This window comes from Protomyctophum bolini, assembly GCF_963924005.1.
Source record: "Protomyctophum bolini genome assembly, chromosome: 3".
Taxonomy (NCBI): domain Eukaryota; kingdom Metazoa; phylum Chordata; class Actinopteri; order Myctophiformes; family Myctophidae; genus Protomyctophum; species Protomyctophum bolini.
In genome coordinates, this window is record NC_137864.1 from 18283084 (window position 1) to 18301092 (window position 18009).

At 39.3% G+C, this 18009-nt stretch overlaps 1 protein-coding gene across 1 annotated transcript; it reads left to right on the forward strand.

Annotated features, from left to right (window-relative positions):
* Positions 1-3510: 3510 nt before the first annotated feature.
* Positions 3511-18009, forward strand: serhl (serine hydrolase like). Its single transcript, XM_080758934.1, has 24 exons — positions 3511-3762; positions 5598-5741; positions 6475-6588; positions 6870-6911; positions 7590-7609; positions 7730-7804; positions 8100-8206; positions 8320-8399; positions 8559-8593; positions 8737-8813; positions 8923-9010; positions 9585-9712; positions 13697-13710; positions 14347-14490; positions 14668-14781; positions 15040-15081; positions 15205-15224; positions 15331-15405; positions 15933-16042; positions 16124-16203; positions 16337-16371; positions 16498-16574; positions 16959-17046; positions 17459-18009. Exons 1-24 carry the CDS (start codon positions 3702-3704, stop codon positions 17570-17572), a joined length of 1884 nt encoding a protein of 627 aa, XP_080615060.1. The 5' UTR covers positions 3511-3701; the 3' UTR covers positions 17573-18009.

Below are 18009 nucleotides of genomic sequence, written 5' to 3' on the forward strand. Positions count from 1 at the left end.
GTGTGTGTGTGTGTGTGTGTGTGTGTGTGTGTGTGTGTGTGTGTGTGTGTGTGTGCGCGCATGAATGAGAGAACGCACGTCTACAATGGCCAGTCCAGTTCTGACCTCAGCAGCTCTTGATTTTTTGTTTCATTTGAAATTTTATACCAGACTATTAACAATTAACTTTCTTCCTTATCCTACTGACATTACCTTCTAATACAAAACTTATGAATGGAAAGTTCTGAGATTTTAATTTGTGTGCAGGTCTGTGTATGTGACTGTTCTAATCTCACAAACCATTGAACTTATCAGCACCAAATGTCTTGTGCATGCCAGCACATACAATATATGTTTTTTTAAACTTTAGTTTTATAATGGAAGTCAATGCAGGTCAGACTGGGCTGAAACGTTTCCCCAATCTGGTCACGACTGATGTCCTCCAAGTGCACTGCTTTGGATCTCAAAGTGGGGTCTGGGGACCTCCTGGGGTCCTTCAGGGGGTCCCCAGCTAAATAGTTGATAGTTATATGGGAACCTTAACAGATCTGGAACTCTCAGAGTGAAATGGAAGGGTCCATTTGGTGCCATTATGAGTTCCAGAGTTATGGGGGTCCATGGTCTAAATTCTAAACCAATCTACTGTATATCAAATTGGAGGAGGTCCTTGAAATGTAAAGGTTAGTGAAGAACCACTTGCACCAAAAATGCAAAGAGCAACCAACTCCCTATCAGTGTCAAAGAGGTTGCTGAGTTTGCATTGCTCGGGACCATTTAGGCCTGGTGGCAGGTGAAGGGTTATTAACAGGCCTCTCCATGAGAAAGGGGGAAATAGAGAGACATGCTGTAAAGACAGTCTGCAGAGTTGCGCAACATGCAGCTACTTGGAAAAGAGGGAACTGTATGAGTAATGAAAGGTGAATAATTAATTAATAATTAGGGTAGCGGTCATTGAAATAAGGTGTTAATATAAGTCAAAGGGTTGTTCTTATATTGTGCTTATTAATGAGAACGGGTGTGGCCTTATGATTAAAGATCGTCAGCGAGCTGGAGCTAAATATCCTGTACCTAAGCCATAGTCTTGAGTGCATTCCTATGTGCGAATTAGCTTAAATTGAGGCTCAATTCATTGAGAGTAGGAATAAGACCTTTTAAACAGAGAGACTACAGGACGGGCGTATCCCTGTTCTGCCTGGCGACAATCTACTGTATATCAAATTGGAGGAGATCCTTTGATATGTAAAGGTTAGTGAAGAACCACTTGCACTGATAGGTGACTGACATCATAATATGAAGTCCAAAAATTGCCATAATCTCTCTCCACAGAGCAACCAACTCACAATGAATAAACAGGATATAAACAACAACCAGGAGAGGGGCTGAAGAGCCATACGCACCTCCTCCTCCTCATGCTAGTCACATGCCAGACCACATGCACAGTAACCTTGGTAGACCTGCACGTACAGCACGACTGAGTTCTGGTTCCAATCAGGTGCCAATCAAGTCGATATAAACTCAACACACTCTTTACCCTCCCCAACACATCAGCTGCCCTGCACATGCCACGAATGATCATTCATTGGGATATCTTTGTAAAAAGAGACGGAAGGCTTTTCAATGATAAAATATACAATGCCCATTATTATATATGATCAAACAAACACATTTACAAACTTTACTCTACTGCGACAGTTTTGGAGTTCATTTTGCCAGTGTCTCATGGCACAATGAACCCTGTTGAACTCTGTGAGGTCATGCATGTCTGTAATGCGAGGAGGACGTACGTGCACTTGTGCGGTTACTGTATAATCACAAGTGTGTCATTGCAGTGTTGCGTTGGACATTAGCCTACTGAAGTACATTTACTAGAGTACTGTACATTTCTTGAGTATATGTAGCCTACTTTACTTGTGCAATTGTGTTTTCTATATACTTGACTTTCACCACACTACCTTTCAATGTACTTTTATGTTATGTTTATTTTATTTGACATGGGCGTCACAAAATAAGACCCAACACTTTGACTGTGAAACAAAAGCAGCATAATCAAATCCAATAATCCAGTCAGCATCTGAGTCCTCTGTTAAACACATCTACTGTATGTGCAGATTGAGAGTTCCATGCAGAGTTTTGTCCCCTTCACTGAGAAGACAGACCAAATGAGTTATTGGCTTGCACATGGGAATTATATACAATCAAGCTTGTGTAGTTGCTCTAGACCAGTGGTTTCCAAAGTGGGAAGGGAGTTCCAGGGGCTCCCCAGCTAAATGATAGTTTGGAAACAAATGGACGTACCTTATGGGTCTGTAACTCTGAGAGTGTACAAATGAAACCAAATGGACCCTAACAGGTCTATTTGGTTCCATTTGTACACTCTCAGAGTTACATTAACATTGATTTTACAAATCCGGTCCGAGAGATAGAAATGCCATTAAACGGGGGTCCGTAGACTAATGCATGTGATTCATTTGACCATGACTCCAGGAGTAGGCCTACTGCACTGGGGTTGAGCAGCCTACTTTGTCCACCACCACAACCACTAGCTCTGCTCCAGAGCAGTGTGTGTGTGTGTGTGTGTGTGTGTGTGTGTGTGTGTGTGTGTGTGTGTGTGTGTGTGTGTGTGTGTGTGTGTGTGTGTGTGTGTGTGTGTGTGTGTGTGTGTGTGTGTGTGTGTGTGTGTGTGTGTGTGTGTGTGTGTGTGTGTGTGTGTGTGTGTGTGTGTGTGTGTTGGGAGATAGGCAGCAGTGGAATCTTGCAATGTTGCCTGGTAGTCTGACCTCTGTCTGTGTGGACTGAGGAGTGGCTTGGCGACCCCCAGTGTCCAAACTAGTTCCTTGCCTTGAGGCTTCTAAGTTCGACATACCAGTGGAGGAAAGTACCAGTAAGTAAGTACATTTACTCAAGTATACTGTACTTAAGTACAATTTTGAGGTATTTGTACTTCACTTCAGTATTTCCAATTTTCAATACGTTTACTTTTACTCCAGTACATTTATTTGAAAACCTTTGTTACTTGACTTTACTTTGTAGGCCTACTTGTAGATTTTGATTATTATAAAAAGATATAGGCTATACACTAAACACTTCAGCCCTATATAGCTCTACATTTGGGCCATTTAAAAATATCACATTCTACAATAAAGAGTAGGCTACTTTCTACTTCTCGTAATTAGTTTAAAGTAGATTTTTGATACCAATACTTTTGTACTTTTACAAGTAGGCCTACATTTTGAATTCCGGTTGTTACTTTTACTTGTAACAGAGTATTTCTATATTGCAGTACTGTATTGATACTTTTACTCAAGTACAAAAATATGACTATGAGTACTCTTTCCACCACTGCCTTATTAGTGCCTCATTTTTGTTTCTCATTGCATTGATCCGGTCTAGAGCCCGCCTACTGTACCGTATCCGTATCCGTTGTAAACCAATACCGGATCAGGCCAGCAACCGGCAAATGACAGTCCAAAGGTTGAAACACGTGGTTTTGTGACACCCGGAAAACGAAAAGTTGTCAATCTTCATCTCAAAACAAAGGTTAGCCGAGTTCGAACCTCGCTTTTATATGTCAACATATATGTCAACATAGGTCGTCCGGTTTTCATTGTCCTTTGTTCGGATTTGTTTTGATTTGTTCACACAATATCGACATTGATTGTAGGCTATTTGCCTATTTTATGAAATAGTGCAGCTTTTAAGGAGCTGAAATATCTTCCAGAAGAATGATGCACACGTTGAAAGGCGTACGAAACCTCGTAACATCAACTTGTATGAAACAAGCAGGTATTTCCCCCCCAGAGTCCCATCCTCTCTCTTCCTCTCACATTGATTGTTATTACTATGCATTTATTACTACTGTTATGACCATGAAGGCTGCAGAAAAGAAGTGGCCAAGTGGGAATGAAAGGGGACTGCATTTGTTGTGACAGGTGACGGCTATAGATACAACTTCAATATTTGTTTTATTTAATACATCTCGTACCATTATGATATAGTAACAATGCTTTTGGTTTCGGTTTCCTCTATAGAGATTGTTATTGTTATTGTTTTTTCTGCTATATAGCAGTGGTTCCCAAAGTGGGGTCCGGGGAGCCCCAGGGGTCCTTGAGGCAGTTCCAGGGCCCCCCCAGCTAAATGATAGTTTGGAACCAAATGGATCCTTATGGGTCTGTAACTCTGAGAACCAAATGGAACCAAAGTACACTCAGAGTTAAATTAACATTGATTTTACAATATAAATTGGGGGTCCCTGAGATAGGAATGCCATTAAATGGGTGTCCGAAGCCTGTTGCATGTCCTTGAAATTAAACGGGTTGAGAATCACTGCTAGAGCCGTAAGAATCTTCTCTTATGGGGGTCCCTGGCATATCTTTTCAAATGAGGATCTGACTCTGGGCTAATTAGTGTCAATTTGGGGGTCCTTGACATGAAAACGTTTGGGAACCACTGCTATATACAGTCTATATAGCAGCAATAACAATACATAATTATTAATTAACAACAGTTAGGTCTACTATGGTGGTAAGAAATAGCATACTGTACTTTAATCACTGAGGTACCTATCATATGTCAACTTTTTTATTTTTGTAAGTTAACGACCTACTTCATTGCAGTGTCACACAAAATTAGTGAAAATAGCATAACATCTAGCCTACAACCTGCCAACTCGCATCTACAGTACAAGCTCACAATGCCTCGCGATGCAAGGGGTTGTGAGCTTGTAGATCGGCTATTTTAAAATGTTTTTTAAAATAATTGTTATGAATCGTTTTAAACCAGTGGTTCCCAAAGTGGGGCCCAGGGACCCCTAGGGGTCCTTGAGGGAGTTCCAGGGGGTCCCTAGCTAAATTATACGTTTGGAACCAAATAGACCCTTATGCGTCTGTAACTCTGAGAGAGTACAAATGGAACTAAATTGACCTTGGGTCTGTAACTCTGAGAATGTACAAATGGAACCATATGGACCCGTTAGAGTTAAATTAACTGTGATTTTACAATATACATGTGGGGTCTGTATGCTTTTCCGACCAGTCATTGGTCCGGCATGCGGAAAACGACCGGATTAAGGTTGGCAAACATGCGTTAACTCCGTTAAGGTCAAGCCCCCAGTGAGGCTCTCCAGCGTTGAAGCACTCGGTCCTAGTGGTTGGAGCATGAACTGCAGGCGGACCCGTGGATTCGTGACAATGAAATCCCATGCAGCTGGGCTTTAACATTGAGCGCTCGGTTGCACTTCCGCATTTGACCACCAAAATTTGGTGGTCAAATGCGGAAGTAGAGTGTTCTTCTGGGTGCTTCAAAACGCCACTGAGCAACTTCCACTGAAATGAATAGCGGGGGGGCGGGGCTATCGCTCCGGTTCAGTCTCTATCTTTTCTTTACTCTACTCTATGGTTAAGGTTGGCGACCGGATTAAGGATGGCGAACATGCGTTAACTTGCTCGCCAACCTTAATCCTGCGCTGCTCTGTGCTTGCGGTTAATGTGGTTGGGGTCCCTGGCATATATTTTCAAATGGGTCCGTGGGCTAATGAGTGTCATTTTGGGAGTCCTTGACATGAAAAGGTTTGGGAAACACTGTTTTAACCTGTACTTTTAAGGATGCGTGTATCTGTCCAGTTTCAGATTTCATTATGCCAGTGCCTTGGGGAGAGATGAAAGGCAAGGTTTGGGGTCCTGAACACGGTCGTCCTGTGCTGTGCCTGCATGGTTGGGCTGACAACTGTGGCACATTCAACACCCTTATTCCCCTTCTGCCTAAAGGTAATTTAAAACGGGATATTTTATCTATTTAATGAATGTACTAGTAATTCATAATTTCAATTAATAATAGTTGTGATTTATTTAATTTATTTAAGGGATAAAACAAAGTATACTGCATTTTATTTTACGTGTCTAAACCCTGTGCAAGCGGATCATTGCCATGCTGGCTTGTGAAAATTGTGAAAATTCCATTTTTTGTTTTGGTCTGTAACTCTGAGAGTGTACAAATGGAACCAAATGGACCAGTAAGGAGGTCATTGCAAATAAAACATTTGAGAAACAGTATTACTAGTTGGACTCTTAATGTGCCATAGTGTAAGTGTCATACATATTCTGAACTATATGTAATTGACCAAAGAAGAACATTACAATGGTGTGTAAAAAAAAAAGGCCAAGTTTTGCCAGCCACGGACACATTTGATCATTGTTACCATTAGGAGAGATAACAGGCAAATGTTAATCAAAATAACAATTCTTCTACATTCTCCAATTGTGTGTAGACGTCTTGTAAATTAAGTAATGCAGATTAGTAGCGTAAAATGAAAACAAATTGGTCCAGTTAAAGATCTATAAGGGTCCATTTGGCTCCATCAATTATCTGGGGACCACCTGGAAGTTGAACCCCGTCAAGGACCACTGGTGGTCCCCGGACCACTGGTTGAAAACTACTGGTGTACGGAGATATTGATGACCCCCTGACCCTGTGTCTCTCTTTATCTTTCTGTGCGTACAGAGTATAGATATGTAGCAGTGGACCTGCCAGGTCATGGGCAGTCGTCCCATCGCCCTCCAGGGGTCTTCTATTCCTTTCCTGCATATTTAGCTGATGTGCGACGAGTCATTGAAGGTGTGTGATGAATTCAAGAACTACATGATGTTTTTGGCCCTGACGTTCAGTTCAAGGTGGAGCAGTACACTGTACGGTTCCCCCAATACCAACACTGGGTCGGTCTGGACAATAGCCGGTCTACAAGCTACAAAACCGCTACATTGTGAGCTTGTAGATCTACTATTTTCACTAGTTTGGGTCCCGGCTGGGCGATCTCTCTTTTGGGTCAGTGGTTTGGAACCACTGACGTAGAGCATCTCACTCAGACTGTAACGTGAAACAATATGATTTTTTTGTAGCACTGCAGTGGACAAGATTCACCATTATAGGACACAGCATGGGTGAGTGTCATATTTATGTATTTTAACCCATTTAGGCCTGACGTTGAAATTTAGAAAATGTCTCCTAAATCTTGACAGTTTTCTGAAATACCTATGTTTCTATATCACTGGTGCTCAATATTTCATGTAAAAGACCCCAGAAATTATATGTATTTGGCCACTGACCCCCATCTGAAAATATGTTGTTCCAGGGACCTCCCAGAAGCAAAACGCTCACTCTGAAAGAATATTTATTCAAAACATTGCGCCATATTTTCACAATTAAAAAGAAATAGCAGATCTACAAGCTTGTGCTATGAGCTTGTATGGTGCATTTTCGATTGGGCCTTTTGACTCAAAGGCTTTCAGGAAGAAACCAAAAATACACAGGGAAGACATATTTGAATAATCTAACCACACCTTGGGGTCTTATTCTATTAGAGCAAATTAATTAGAGTTATTAGAGCTAATATCTATTAGACACAAAACAGAAAAAATACAAATACAAAAATCACGGCACTCCATCTTTAACCATTTGTATACATCTATTATTTGAATGTATTCTCTGAATGTTCGTCTATTATGACATGCCCGCAGAATTGGGGGATGCTATAGGGTTGATGTGGTTAACTGCAACATCAGAAAGATCAATGACCGTATTAGCATTTTGTTAATTAATTATATCATTTATCTTTATAGGTGGTAACATCGCTGGAATGGTAATTAGCATTGTTACATCAGCCTTGCTTGCTTAATCTAATTATCACACTAAAACAATGTACAAAGCGTATAATTACCTGTGTTTTCTATGACGTTATGGTCCATTTTGTGTTACACAGATCAGTGCATTATATCCTGAGATGGTGGATGCAGTTGTACTTTTGGACTCATATGGATTCTTACCAACAGAAACAGTACTGCAGCATTTAATTTACTTTCACAGTGATATTGTAATACATTGTATATGAAGTCAAATATTAAATTCTGATATGATATATCTAGATTCTGGCATCTTTGCAAAGTCAATGTCATGGTAAATAATTGTCAAGAAGTGGTTTTGAAAGAATGCTTGATGTTCTGTATTTTACTACATGTAAAATACACATTGCTTCAGTGGCACATATAATATTATGTTATTTTTTGAGGTTGTATAGGGGCATCTCTGCCTCTTCGAGCCACAGCACTTTGATTATTTCTCTTTACTTCTAGAAAGAATTGACCAAAGTAATGAAACAAGGAATGGACCAAATGATCACATTTGAAAAACAGCAAGAGAAGAAAGAGAAGGTCTACACTTATGAGAAGGCGGTTGAGAGGTATAGTACCATTTTGTTCATTGACAATTGGTCTGTCTGGCATTAATGAATCATCTTGTGTTTCATAGCATTGGTTAAGTGCAAAATGCATTTGTGTATTGGATTTATTTCAGGTTATTTGCTGCACAACCAGCTCTCTCTGAACAGTCGGTGCACATCCTTCTAGAACGAGGCATCTCTCAAGTTGAAGGAGGTGTGGTGTTTTTACGCCAGTTTATTTGCCTTTAGTGTTTTTTTACTTTTTTATTTTTACAGCCCAGAGAGCATACGCTACTAAGTACAGTGATCTCAGTTTCGTAGTTTTTCCCCTGTTCTGTTGTGTTGTTGGATTTAACATGATTTTCATTTGTAGGAGTTGTATTCACACGAGATTTTCGAATCAATCTAGTAAGTAACTATTAAACCACTACTGGTCTTCCTTGTTAATGTATAATGTTGTTCATGCTATGTTTTCAGTTCATGCTATGCAAGTGACACACACATACATATTACATGTATTCCGTATATTTCATGTTTCTTAATGTTTTCAGAAAAACGTTGTACGTGTTAGCCTGGAACAGAGTCTGGAGATGCAATCACAGCTACAAGCACCATTTTTAGTCATTCTGTAAGACACTCCTCCCCTTTTACTATGACATACTACATCATTTATCATACGCAGAATCATATCATTATACCATGCTAGGTGTATTCACAATCTCTTAATGTGTTTTTAGAGCTGATGACGGCTTTGAGAAACTATTTGCTGAAGGGGAGCAAAAGAAATACCTCTCAACACTGCTCCAGCGTTATAGGGAACGGAATGTGAGTACGATCCTGGAGTCATTATGTCAGAATGAGAACTTGTGAGAATCTGTATGTGTCTTTATTATGTACGTACGCCAACACATTATGCCTCATTCCTCCTCTGAGATATTTCAAATACTGTACACCTTTACTAGTTTTAGTTTAGTTCTGTACTGTATGGTATTTTTGAATCACGGTAAGGTGTTTGGTTTTGCATTGTAGACAGACTATGACATACAGTAGATAAGCAACCTCGACATCACAATGGCAGTACTAAATATTGGGACTTAACCCCACGTCACCAGACTTTCCATGTCGGAGGAAAGCCTGGTCTGTGTTTCTAAATCACTTTTATTGGGACTAATTGGCACTTAGATAGATAGATAGATAGATAGTCCAAATCGGTGGCTCGAAGGAATATACTTAACCTCTCAACGACTATTGAGAGGTTCTATATGTTGCTCTTCTACCCCATTAGTTAATGGAAAAACTTTTGTGTGATTTACTTTTAGTTTTCTCAAGGAAAATGGCAGTTATGGTATTTATCACCTCTCTCTCTCTCTCTCTCTCTCTCTCTCTCTCTCTCTCTCAGGATACTGTGATAACAGTGCAAGGCGATCATCACATCCACCTAAATAGACCTGAATGTGTCGCCCCCTTCGTCTCCGAGTTCCTCTTGTTACAGTCACACAGTTCTGCAAGAGACACCACTTTAGCCAAGTTATAACACACACACACACACACACACACACACACACACACACACACACACACACACAAACAAACAAACAAACACTTCAACATGTATTTTACCAACTACCTCTCTAACACATACATCCATTTGACAGTGTCTCCTTGCCTCCTTTTGTGGAATCTTTGCTTTCATTCAGATAACATGAAGAGCTACTGGGTGGGGACAGAGGAGATACCATATACATCACAGGTCGAGCCAATAGTCGAACCCAGGATGTTGTGGTTGTGTGGTCAGCCAGCACAGCCACCAGGGTGCTGTGCTCCTACAAATCTACTACTTAATTAAAATTACATTTTAAGCACTGATTTTAGCTCATGTGAGATCATTACATTAGTTCTCTGAAGAGAAGGTAATGGTAAAGGTAATTAATTTTAATAACAAAATGTGAAAAATCTTGAACCTTTGTATTTATGCTAGACTTCATACATGCTCAAGTGAGATCTAACTGTAATAAACCAGCTGTTTTTTTGGCATTCGCAAGAAGTGTTGTTATTGTTTGTGAACCTGTTCATTAATGTAACTTAAGTATTTACTGTAACACAATGCCAGGTAAACCAGAGAGATACCTTCAGACTTGGGGAACAATCTCTGGGTGCATTATGTGGGTGCTCTCTGCTCTGTGAAGTGTGAACAGAGATGGATAAGGTCAAGTAAGAGAGAGAGAGAGATTGGAGAAGGGCAATCACAGGAGGAGCTGGGAGTGGGCAGACAAATGATCTGAGGCTGCAATGTGAAATGGAATGAAATAGTGAGACGCACGTTTTTATAAATGAGATGGACTCATTCCCCATAAGCCTTACTCGGCTGAGTGGATCAGTGTGAAATGTGTTTTGATCGGTGGTGTAAAACCTACTCACATTTTTTACTTAAGTAAAAGTATCAATACTGCAATTTAGAAATACTCTGTTAAAAATCATGGAATTCAAAATGTACTTGAGTAAAAGAAAGTACAAAAGTATTGGTAAAATGTACTTAAAGTACCAAAAGTAGAAAGTAGTCATGCAGAATGTCCCATTTCACAAGTTTTCAAATAATCATTTGAAAATAGCAGATCACAATGTGTGTTGCATCTATTCTCGACACATTGTGATAGGGCTGTGTAATAATAATCTACAAAGTAAAGTTTTCAAATGTAGTGGAGTAAAAGTAAAATATTTTGATCTGAGATGTGGTCAGTGGAGTAGAAGTAAAAGTATTGGAAATTGGAAATAATAATTTAAAGTACAAATACCTCAAAATGTATCCTATGGTTACTTTACACCACTTCAAATTGTTTTGGTAAAAAATAGGCTTTATCTTTAACTTGTTCAAAGTAGAGTAAAACATCTGAGCATCTATACAGACGCATAAATGTAGTAGATGTGCCAATCAGGTCGCGGTGGTTTATGGCAAGGAGGAGCAATGGAGGTCACAGTCCACAGGGACTTCCAGTGAGTGACGTATATGAACATTCCTTCTTTAATCTTTACATTATTTTTGCTTCTGCTGGCAGTAGTTCCTTCGGGAATCGGGTCCATCGCATTTCTTTCTTGCACTGACTCAGGATAATGCAAACAACTCTGAAAGCTGCCAGACACATGGCGACATCAACAACTGTGAAACAAGCAGGTATTTATTTCTCCACCGATCCACGACCCGGAGCTTATTGTGAGCGCCCTGTTGAATGAATCCCGCCGTCGTTGAGTTGAGTTCACTTCTGTGTCTGTCAGTGAACAATGTTAATGTGGTCGTCATCACTCATCATTACTATAGTGTCTGTCAAGTCAAGAAGCGATGGCTACCATATGTTCAATTGTTCATGGAATGTATTAGCCATGGTCCAGTGCTTACAGCGAGTCTCTCTCTGAGACTACTACTCCTAAACATTTTGCCAAACATCACGCACACACACACACACACACACACACACACACACACACACTCCTATCCTCCTGCCTCCTGGTGGAGAGACCCGTGCCCAGAAGGGCACTTTTTCTAGTTTATTATAATTCTGGCTGTATTGGCATGCTTAGGATGAGCTCATATACATATATGTCATAATAAACTAATAAGACATTATGGTTATGTGCCAACCAGTTTCCATTTACACCCCCTGTATCCATAATGTAGTGAATCTTCGAAGACATGCAGGAATTTAATTAATGTAGTGTGATGTCATGCACAGTTGAGATCTCCATCTCTAGTCCAGGTGCCTGGCAAACGGCAGATCAACATACAACTTTGATATTTTACCACCACCTACTACTAAGTTCATCCTTGAGTCCAAGTGGACTGGACATTTGTGCCAAATGTCATGGATGTCCCTCAATGCATTCCTGACATATAATGGCATCCATGATGTTGGGGCAGATGAGGTCACACACAGGCCCCTTTTCCACCGTTGGGAACCGGTTCAGTTCTTTTTGGTTCTTAGTCCATGAGCCAGAGCTCCAAAATTGGAACGTTAATTATGAATTGAGTGTGCAAAACCATACCTACTGTATATTAAATTTTTATCTCTTTCAATGATTTTTATTTGGTTTTCATTTGACATAGGTAGATCACATTGACGTACATAAAACAAAAACAGAACAAAACAAAACAAAATCAACAACAACATGCCAGCAAATAGTACAGAAAAGTAGTCAGGTATACTATATCATACAGTTGGTACTTCATATATACACATATACATACACATTCACATAAGTATATATATATACATACATATCTTTGCATACCTATACATACACATACTCATATATACAAACACATACTCATAACTTATTCCCATACTGTTACACCCATGCATATTACTCTTTTCCATTCCTCTTTTAAAAATCTTGCAATGGGTGACCAATCTCTGACGAAGTCAGTAAGATTGCCTCTTAATACATATGATAATCTCTCCATTGGCAATATCGACATGAGTTTTTCATACCATAATTGTATGTCAGGGGGATCCAGCTCATCTAACCATTTTTGTAGAATTGTGAGCCGTGCGTCTAATCCCAGTACCAAGTTCACTGGGTTTAACTGTATCCTGATCTCAAAGATCTTCAATATCTCCCTTTGAACACTTTGCCAAAATGTTTTGATTTTATGGCATGACCACATTAAATGGCTATATGTACCAGCATTATTTTTACATTTAAAGCACTGCCCAGAACATGTTGGATCATATTTACTGCGTATAGCTGGAGTTACATGTAACCTGTGAATGATCTTGTACTGTGTCTCATGAGTTCTGTTAGAACATGTAATTTGTTTTGCATTTAGCAAGATTCTTTTCCACTTTTTAGAATCAATTTGGTACCCAAAATCCTCTGCCCAAAATGTTTTACTACTTATATTTGGGATTTTAATGAACATTTGAGAGTATATATAGCTTATCACCGTCTTCTTTAAGGAAGAGGCTTTCATTAATATTTGTTCCAGGTTGTTTTCCCTCGCCTCTCTTTTGTAAAATGGTACAGATTGGATATAACTCCTAACTTGTACATACCTGAAGAATTGTACTTGAGGCAAATTAAATTCATTCCTAATTTGGACAAAGGATTTTAAGGTTCCACCCAGAAAGAGATCTTGTATTTTTAAAATACCAGCCTCTTTCCAGGCTCTGAACCCAACATCTGAACATGATTGAAGAAAGTCAGGATTACAAAAAACAGGAGCAAGAACAGAGTATGTATTAGCAATACTAAAATGTTTACGTATTTGATTCCAAGATTTCAAGGTATTTCTCACGATAAAGTTTTCTCTTATCCCATGGAGTGAAATAGCTCCGTTTATAAATGGCAACTCAGAAAGAGCGGACAAACATCCAACACCCTCTCCAAGTCAAGAAAAGATTAATTTGTATCATTTTTTACCCACTCTGCTATATATCTAATTTGTGATGCCCAGTGGTAATACATTATGTTTGGGAGCGCTAATCCCCCTTCTATCTCTGGTACCTGTAATTTCTCTAGTTTAAGCCTGGGACGTTTGCCTTTCCATACAAATTTGCGAATCATACTGTGTATTAGTTTAAAATACTTATTTGGAAAATAATTAGGCAACATCATTAAATTGTTATCACCATGAAACTGTGATTACAAAGACAATGATGTATTGTATTACAAATATTAAAAAATAAAATATGCAAATTAGGCATTATATAGGAAAATATGCAAAAGAAAAAAGAAAAGGCTACTACTGTGGAAGGGTTATCATATATATTAATTTACTTATCTTCATCCTATGAACAATTTAATATAGACGGTTTTGCACACTCAATTCATATTAACGTTCCCATTTTGGAGGTCTCATGGACTAAAAACGGGTTCTGAACTGAACCGGTTCCCAACCGGTGGAAAAGGGGTCACGGTGACCATGACCACCTACTTGTAATCAGTTCATCCTTGTGCCCAAGTGGACAAGGTGTCATAAAGTGTCATAAATTTCCCTCAAGGTGTTCCTGAGATAGCGCATTCACAAGGCACAGACAACCTGGGGAAATAATGCCTCTGGCCATCGAGGATTATTAATATTATTATTATTATTGGCCTATTACTACTGTGTTTTGTGTGTCAGTTGTTGATGACCTGTAAACTTATGATAGATTGTATAATTTGGTCAGTTTCAGAGTTCATTACGCCAGTGCCATGGGGAGAGATAAGAGGCAAGGTCTGGGGTCCTGACAGTGGCCGTCCTGTGCTATGCCTGCATGGCTGGGCTGACAACTGTGGCTCATTCAACACTCTCATTCCCCTCCTGCCGGAAGGTAATTTAGCATTTTAGCAAGTCCTCTGAATAATTATGTTTTCTCTGTCCCTTTTGCTGTTATTTTACATTCAAGAAGTGGAATTGAATAAAGAGGTAAAAAAGTAAACTATTGTCTAACTATTATTTGTTTACTTATACTATATAATCTAATGTTTTCTCCTGTGTGTGTATACAGAGCATAGATACGTAGCAGTGGACTTGTCAGGTCATGGTAAATCATCCCATCGTCCTCCTGGAGCTCTGTACTCCCTTCCTGCATATGTGGCTGATGTACGGCGAGTCGTTGATGGTGTGTCAATTATGCATGTTTTTAATAAATGATTATCCTTCATATATCATCTCTCAGCTCTCTGTGAAGTTTTGCCAAGCTGAACCCATAGCCATAGTTCTGTGTGTGTGTGACTGTGTGTGTGTGTGTGTGTGTGTGTGTGTGTGTGTGTGTGTGTGTGTGTGTGTGTGTGTGTGTGTGTGTGTGTGTGTGTGTGTGTGTGTGTGTGTGTGTGTGTGTGTGTGTGTGTGCGGGCGTGCGTGTGCGCGACATTCACAGGTCTCAATTGGACCAGGTTTTCCATGATAGGACATAGTATGGGTGAGTGACAACACTTGGTTTTTGAAGCGTCGATGAATCAAAAATGTTTAATGCTTTTTTCCCCATTTTTTGTGGGCACAAATATTAGCATTTTAATGTATTTATTTAAATGTTTTGTTACAGGTGGTGACATAGCTGGAATGGTAATGTATGCTGTTAATCTACATCAATGCATTGTACAGGGAGAACTTTCTTTGTATTATGTTTTCATTTTGCATTACCATACGGTCCATTTTGTGTCTTCCTCAGTTCAGTGCTCTGTATCCTGACATGGTGGATGAGCTCATACTACTGGACTGCTATGGATTCTTGCCTACAGATCCGGTACGGAACAGTTTCCACTTTCCACACCAGATTATATGGCATTTATTGTACCTTAATAATAAATAAACAATAAACCCTAACCCTAACCCAGATTGTGATATAGCACCTCAACTATCCCAAAGAACCAATGAAGAACCAGATTGTTTTGTGTGTATCTTACCCTTGGAAACAATTAATTTGACCATTCAGGTTTGAATGAGATATGTAATTAAAGTTACAGCTCTGGACAAATTGATCTGAATGCTTGTATTTTATGTATGTTAATGTATGACGGTCAAAGTTGTTTGACTGTTCAATGTTATTCCAGAAGATTTCAAAGTGTGACAATAGGGATGGCCAGGGCTACATATGCCTCATTCTGTACTTTCACAAAATGAGTCATTTGTTGTACATTTTTGCATAGTTGCAAAATCTTAATAGAACATGTTAAGACATGTTTCCCCTAACATGTATAGGAGATTGTCTGGTAATTCCTTATTCCCTCCACTACTATGATATGATACAATTGTTTGTCTTGTAACCTGTAGAAAGAATTTCCCCAAGTGATGAGAAAAGGAATAGAAGAGATGATGCAGCTTGAAAAAAAGAAAGAAGAGATGAAGGGAAGGGTTTACACTTATGAGAAGGCATTAGAGAGGTAAAGTACCATCGTGATTGACTATTTCAAACAGTGTTAAATGATAGCAACTTGTTGAAGAAAGTATTTAATTTCTTTCAGGATAATGGCAGCAACCCCAGCTCTCTCAGAACTGTCTGCACGCATCCTGTTAGAACGAGGCCTCTGTCAAGTTGAAGGAGGTAATTTTTCCCCCTGTTTTTCTTTCTTGTCTGTTGTTGCTGATCTCAGTGCTCCAGCCTTAAAGAACAAACGAACAATATATAAAAAAGTACATACTTAAAGTATACTCATTAAAGGTGGTTTATTTCACAGGTGTCGTATTCTCCCGAGACTTACTTGTCAATTCTGTAAGTCATTGTTGAAAGAATCTCTGTTGTCCTCCAATTACTTACTCCAAAAGTACTTCATATTCTGTCAGCAGGTTATGTAACGGATGCATGTTTTACTTTCTTGTTTTCTTTCTTTTCTTTCAGAAAAATATTGTACGCATCAGTATGGAACAAAGTCTGGAGATGCAGTCAAAGATAAAAGCCAGAATTCTAGTCATTCTGTAAGATATTCCATGCCTTGGATGATCATTTAGATTCTGTACACATTTACAGTAGCCTACTTACAGGGTAGAGCCACGTGGCTAGCATTACTACTAGTCTCTTGTCATAACTGTTTGCAATTTGCAATGCCTTTTATTACAATTTAAAATCTCAAACAATACAGACAAATAAAACATGAATAATGTGGCTAATAAAAATACAAAGTACTCATCAACAATTTAAGACACTGCAGAAAATTTTTCTGCAGTTTTGTTTTTCCTGTTATTAGCACCGCCTCTGCTAACCAATACTGTTTTGTAGCATAATATGCTTATTATGCTACAATATCATCGTTGTACCGATCGTCATATTTAGAGTTGTTCCAATTCTCTTTGACTTTCCAGTGCAGACAAAGGCTTCAACAGAATATTCAGTGAGCCAGATCAAAGGAAATTTTCCTCAGAACTACTCCAGTGCTTTAGGAATCGGAATGTGAGTATGCAATTTGTCTAAACTACATGGCACTCGCAGTGCAAGTAAGATGAAAGTGTATGTGTGTGTGTGCACGTGTGTGTTTGTGCGCGTGCGTTCGTTTGCTTCCTTAAAAAATGTTTGCTTACTTATACATTGTAAACAGATTACTTCATAGATGCTAGCTAAGCTAAATTAGTCCCATAAGGCTCAACAGCACAGGCAGCAAAAATATCTACAGCTCTAAACTGCGTCAGTGACCTACCTACAGTAGGCTATATGGCACTGGTTGAATGCAGCTGTACTGTAGTAAATGCTTCTATTTATACTGTTTCTCACACCAGCTATTTGCTGAAATACATTCAAACTGAAACTCCTATCACAGGTTCAGTCTACCGACCCCCTTCTCTCTTTCTTTCTCCCCCTCTCTCAGGACTCTGTAATGACGGTACATGGCGATCATCACATCCACCTGAACAGGCCTGAATGTGTTGCCCCCTTCATTTCTGAATTCCTTCAGAAAGTCCCTTCACAGGCACCCCTTTGAGAGGACACACAGACAGACTATACCAACACACTTGTTCACATTACAAGCATACAAGGCCCAAATACATTTTCTATTTTGTTCACGTTCTAGATCTGATAATACATATCTGATCTGTGGCCATATGACTGTTGAGAGAACTGCCATGAGGGACACACTCCGGGGGTGCGAGGGACAGCAACAACAATGGAAGTCAATGAACAGTGACAGTAGAGACTGACTCATACAGTAAATACTGTATGAGGTTTTAAATCTCCACAAGGAGATTCATACATTCACGCCCTCTTCGTTTGTCTGTAGTTGATTTCCCCGCTGACACGGAATCTTGTTTGTGTAAAACCAGAAATTGTTAACTCATGTCTTATTCAACATGTCTTGTGAAGTAGGTTTATTCTTATTTGCTTTCTACTGAGAAGAGATAAAATAATTTTCATTTTGAA

What these genes read in the sequence shown, in the direction of transcription:
- serhl (XM_080758934.1), top strand. Translation starts at nt 3,702, where the DNA reads ATGATGCACACGTTGAAAGGCGTACGAAACCTCGTAACATCAACTTGT. An exon ending in AGCGTTATAGGGAACGGAAT is followed by an intron (nt 9,011 to 9,584) that starts GTGAGTACGATC and finishes TCTCTCTCTCAG; the next exon opens with GATACTGTGATAACAGTGCA. An exon ending in GATTCTTGCCTACAGATCCG is followed by an intron (nt 15,406 to 15,932) that starts GTACGGAACAGT and finishes TGTAACCTGTAG; the next exon opens with AAAGAATTTCCCCAAGTGAT.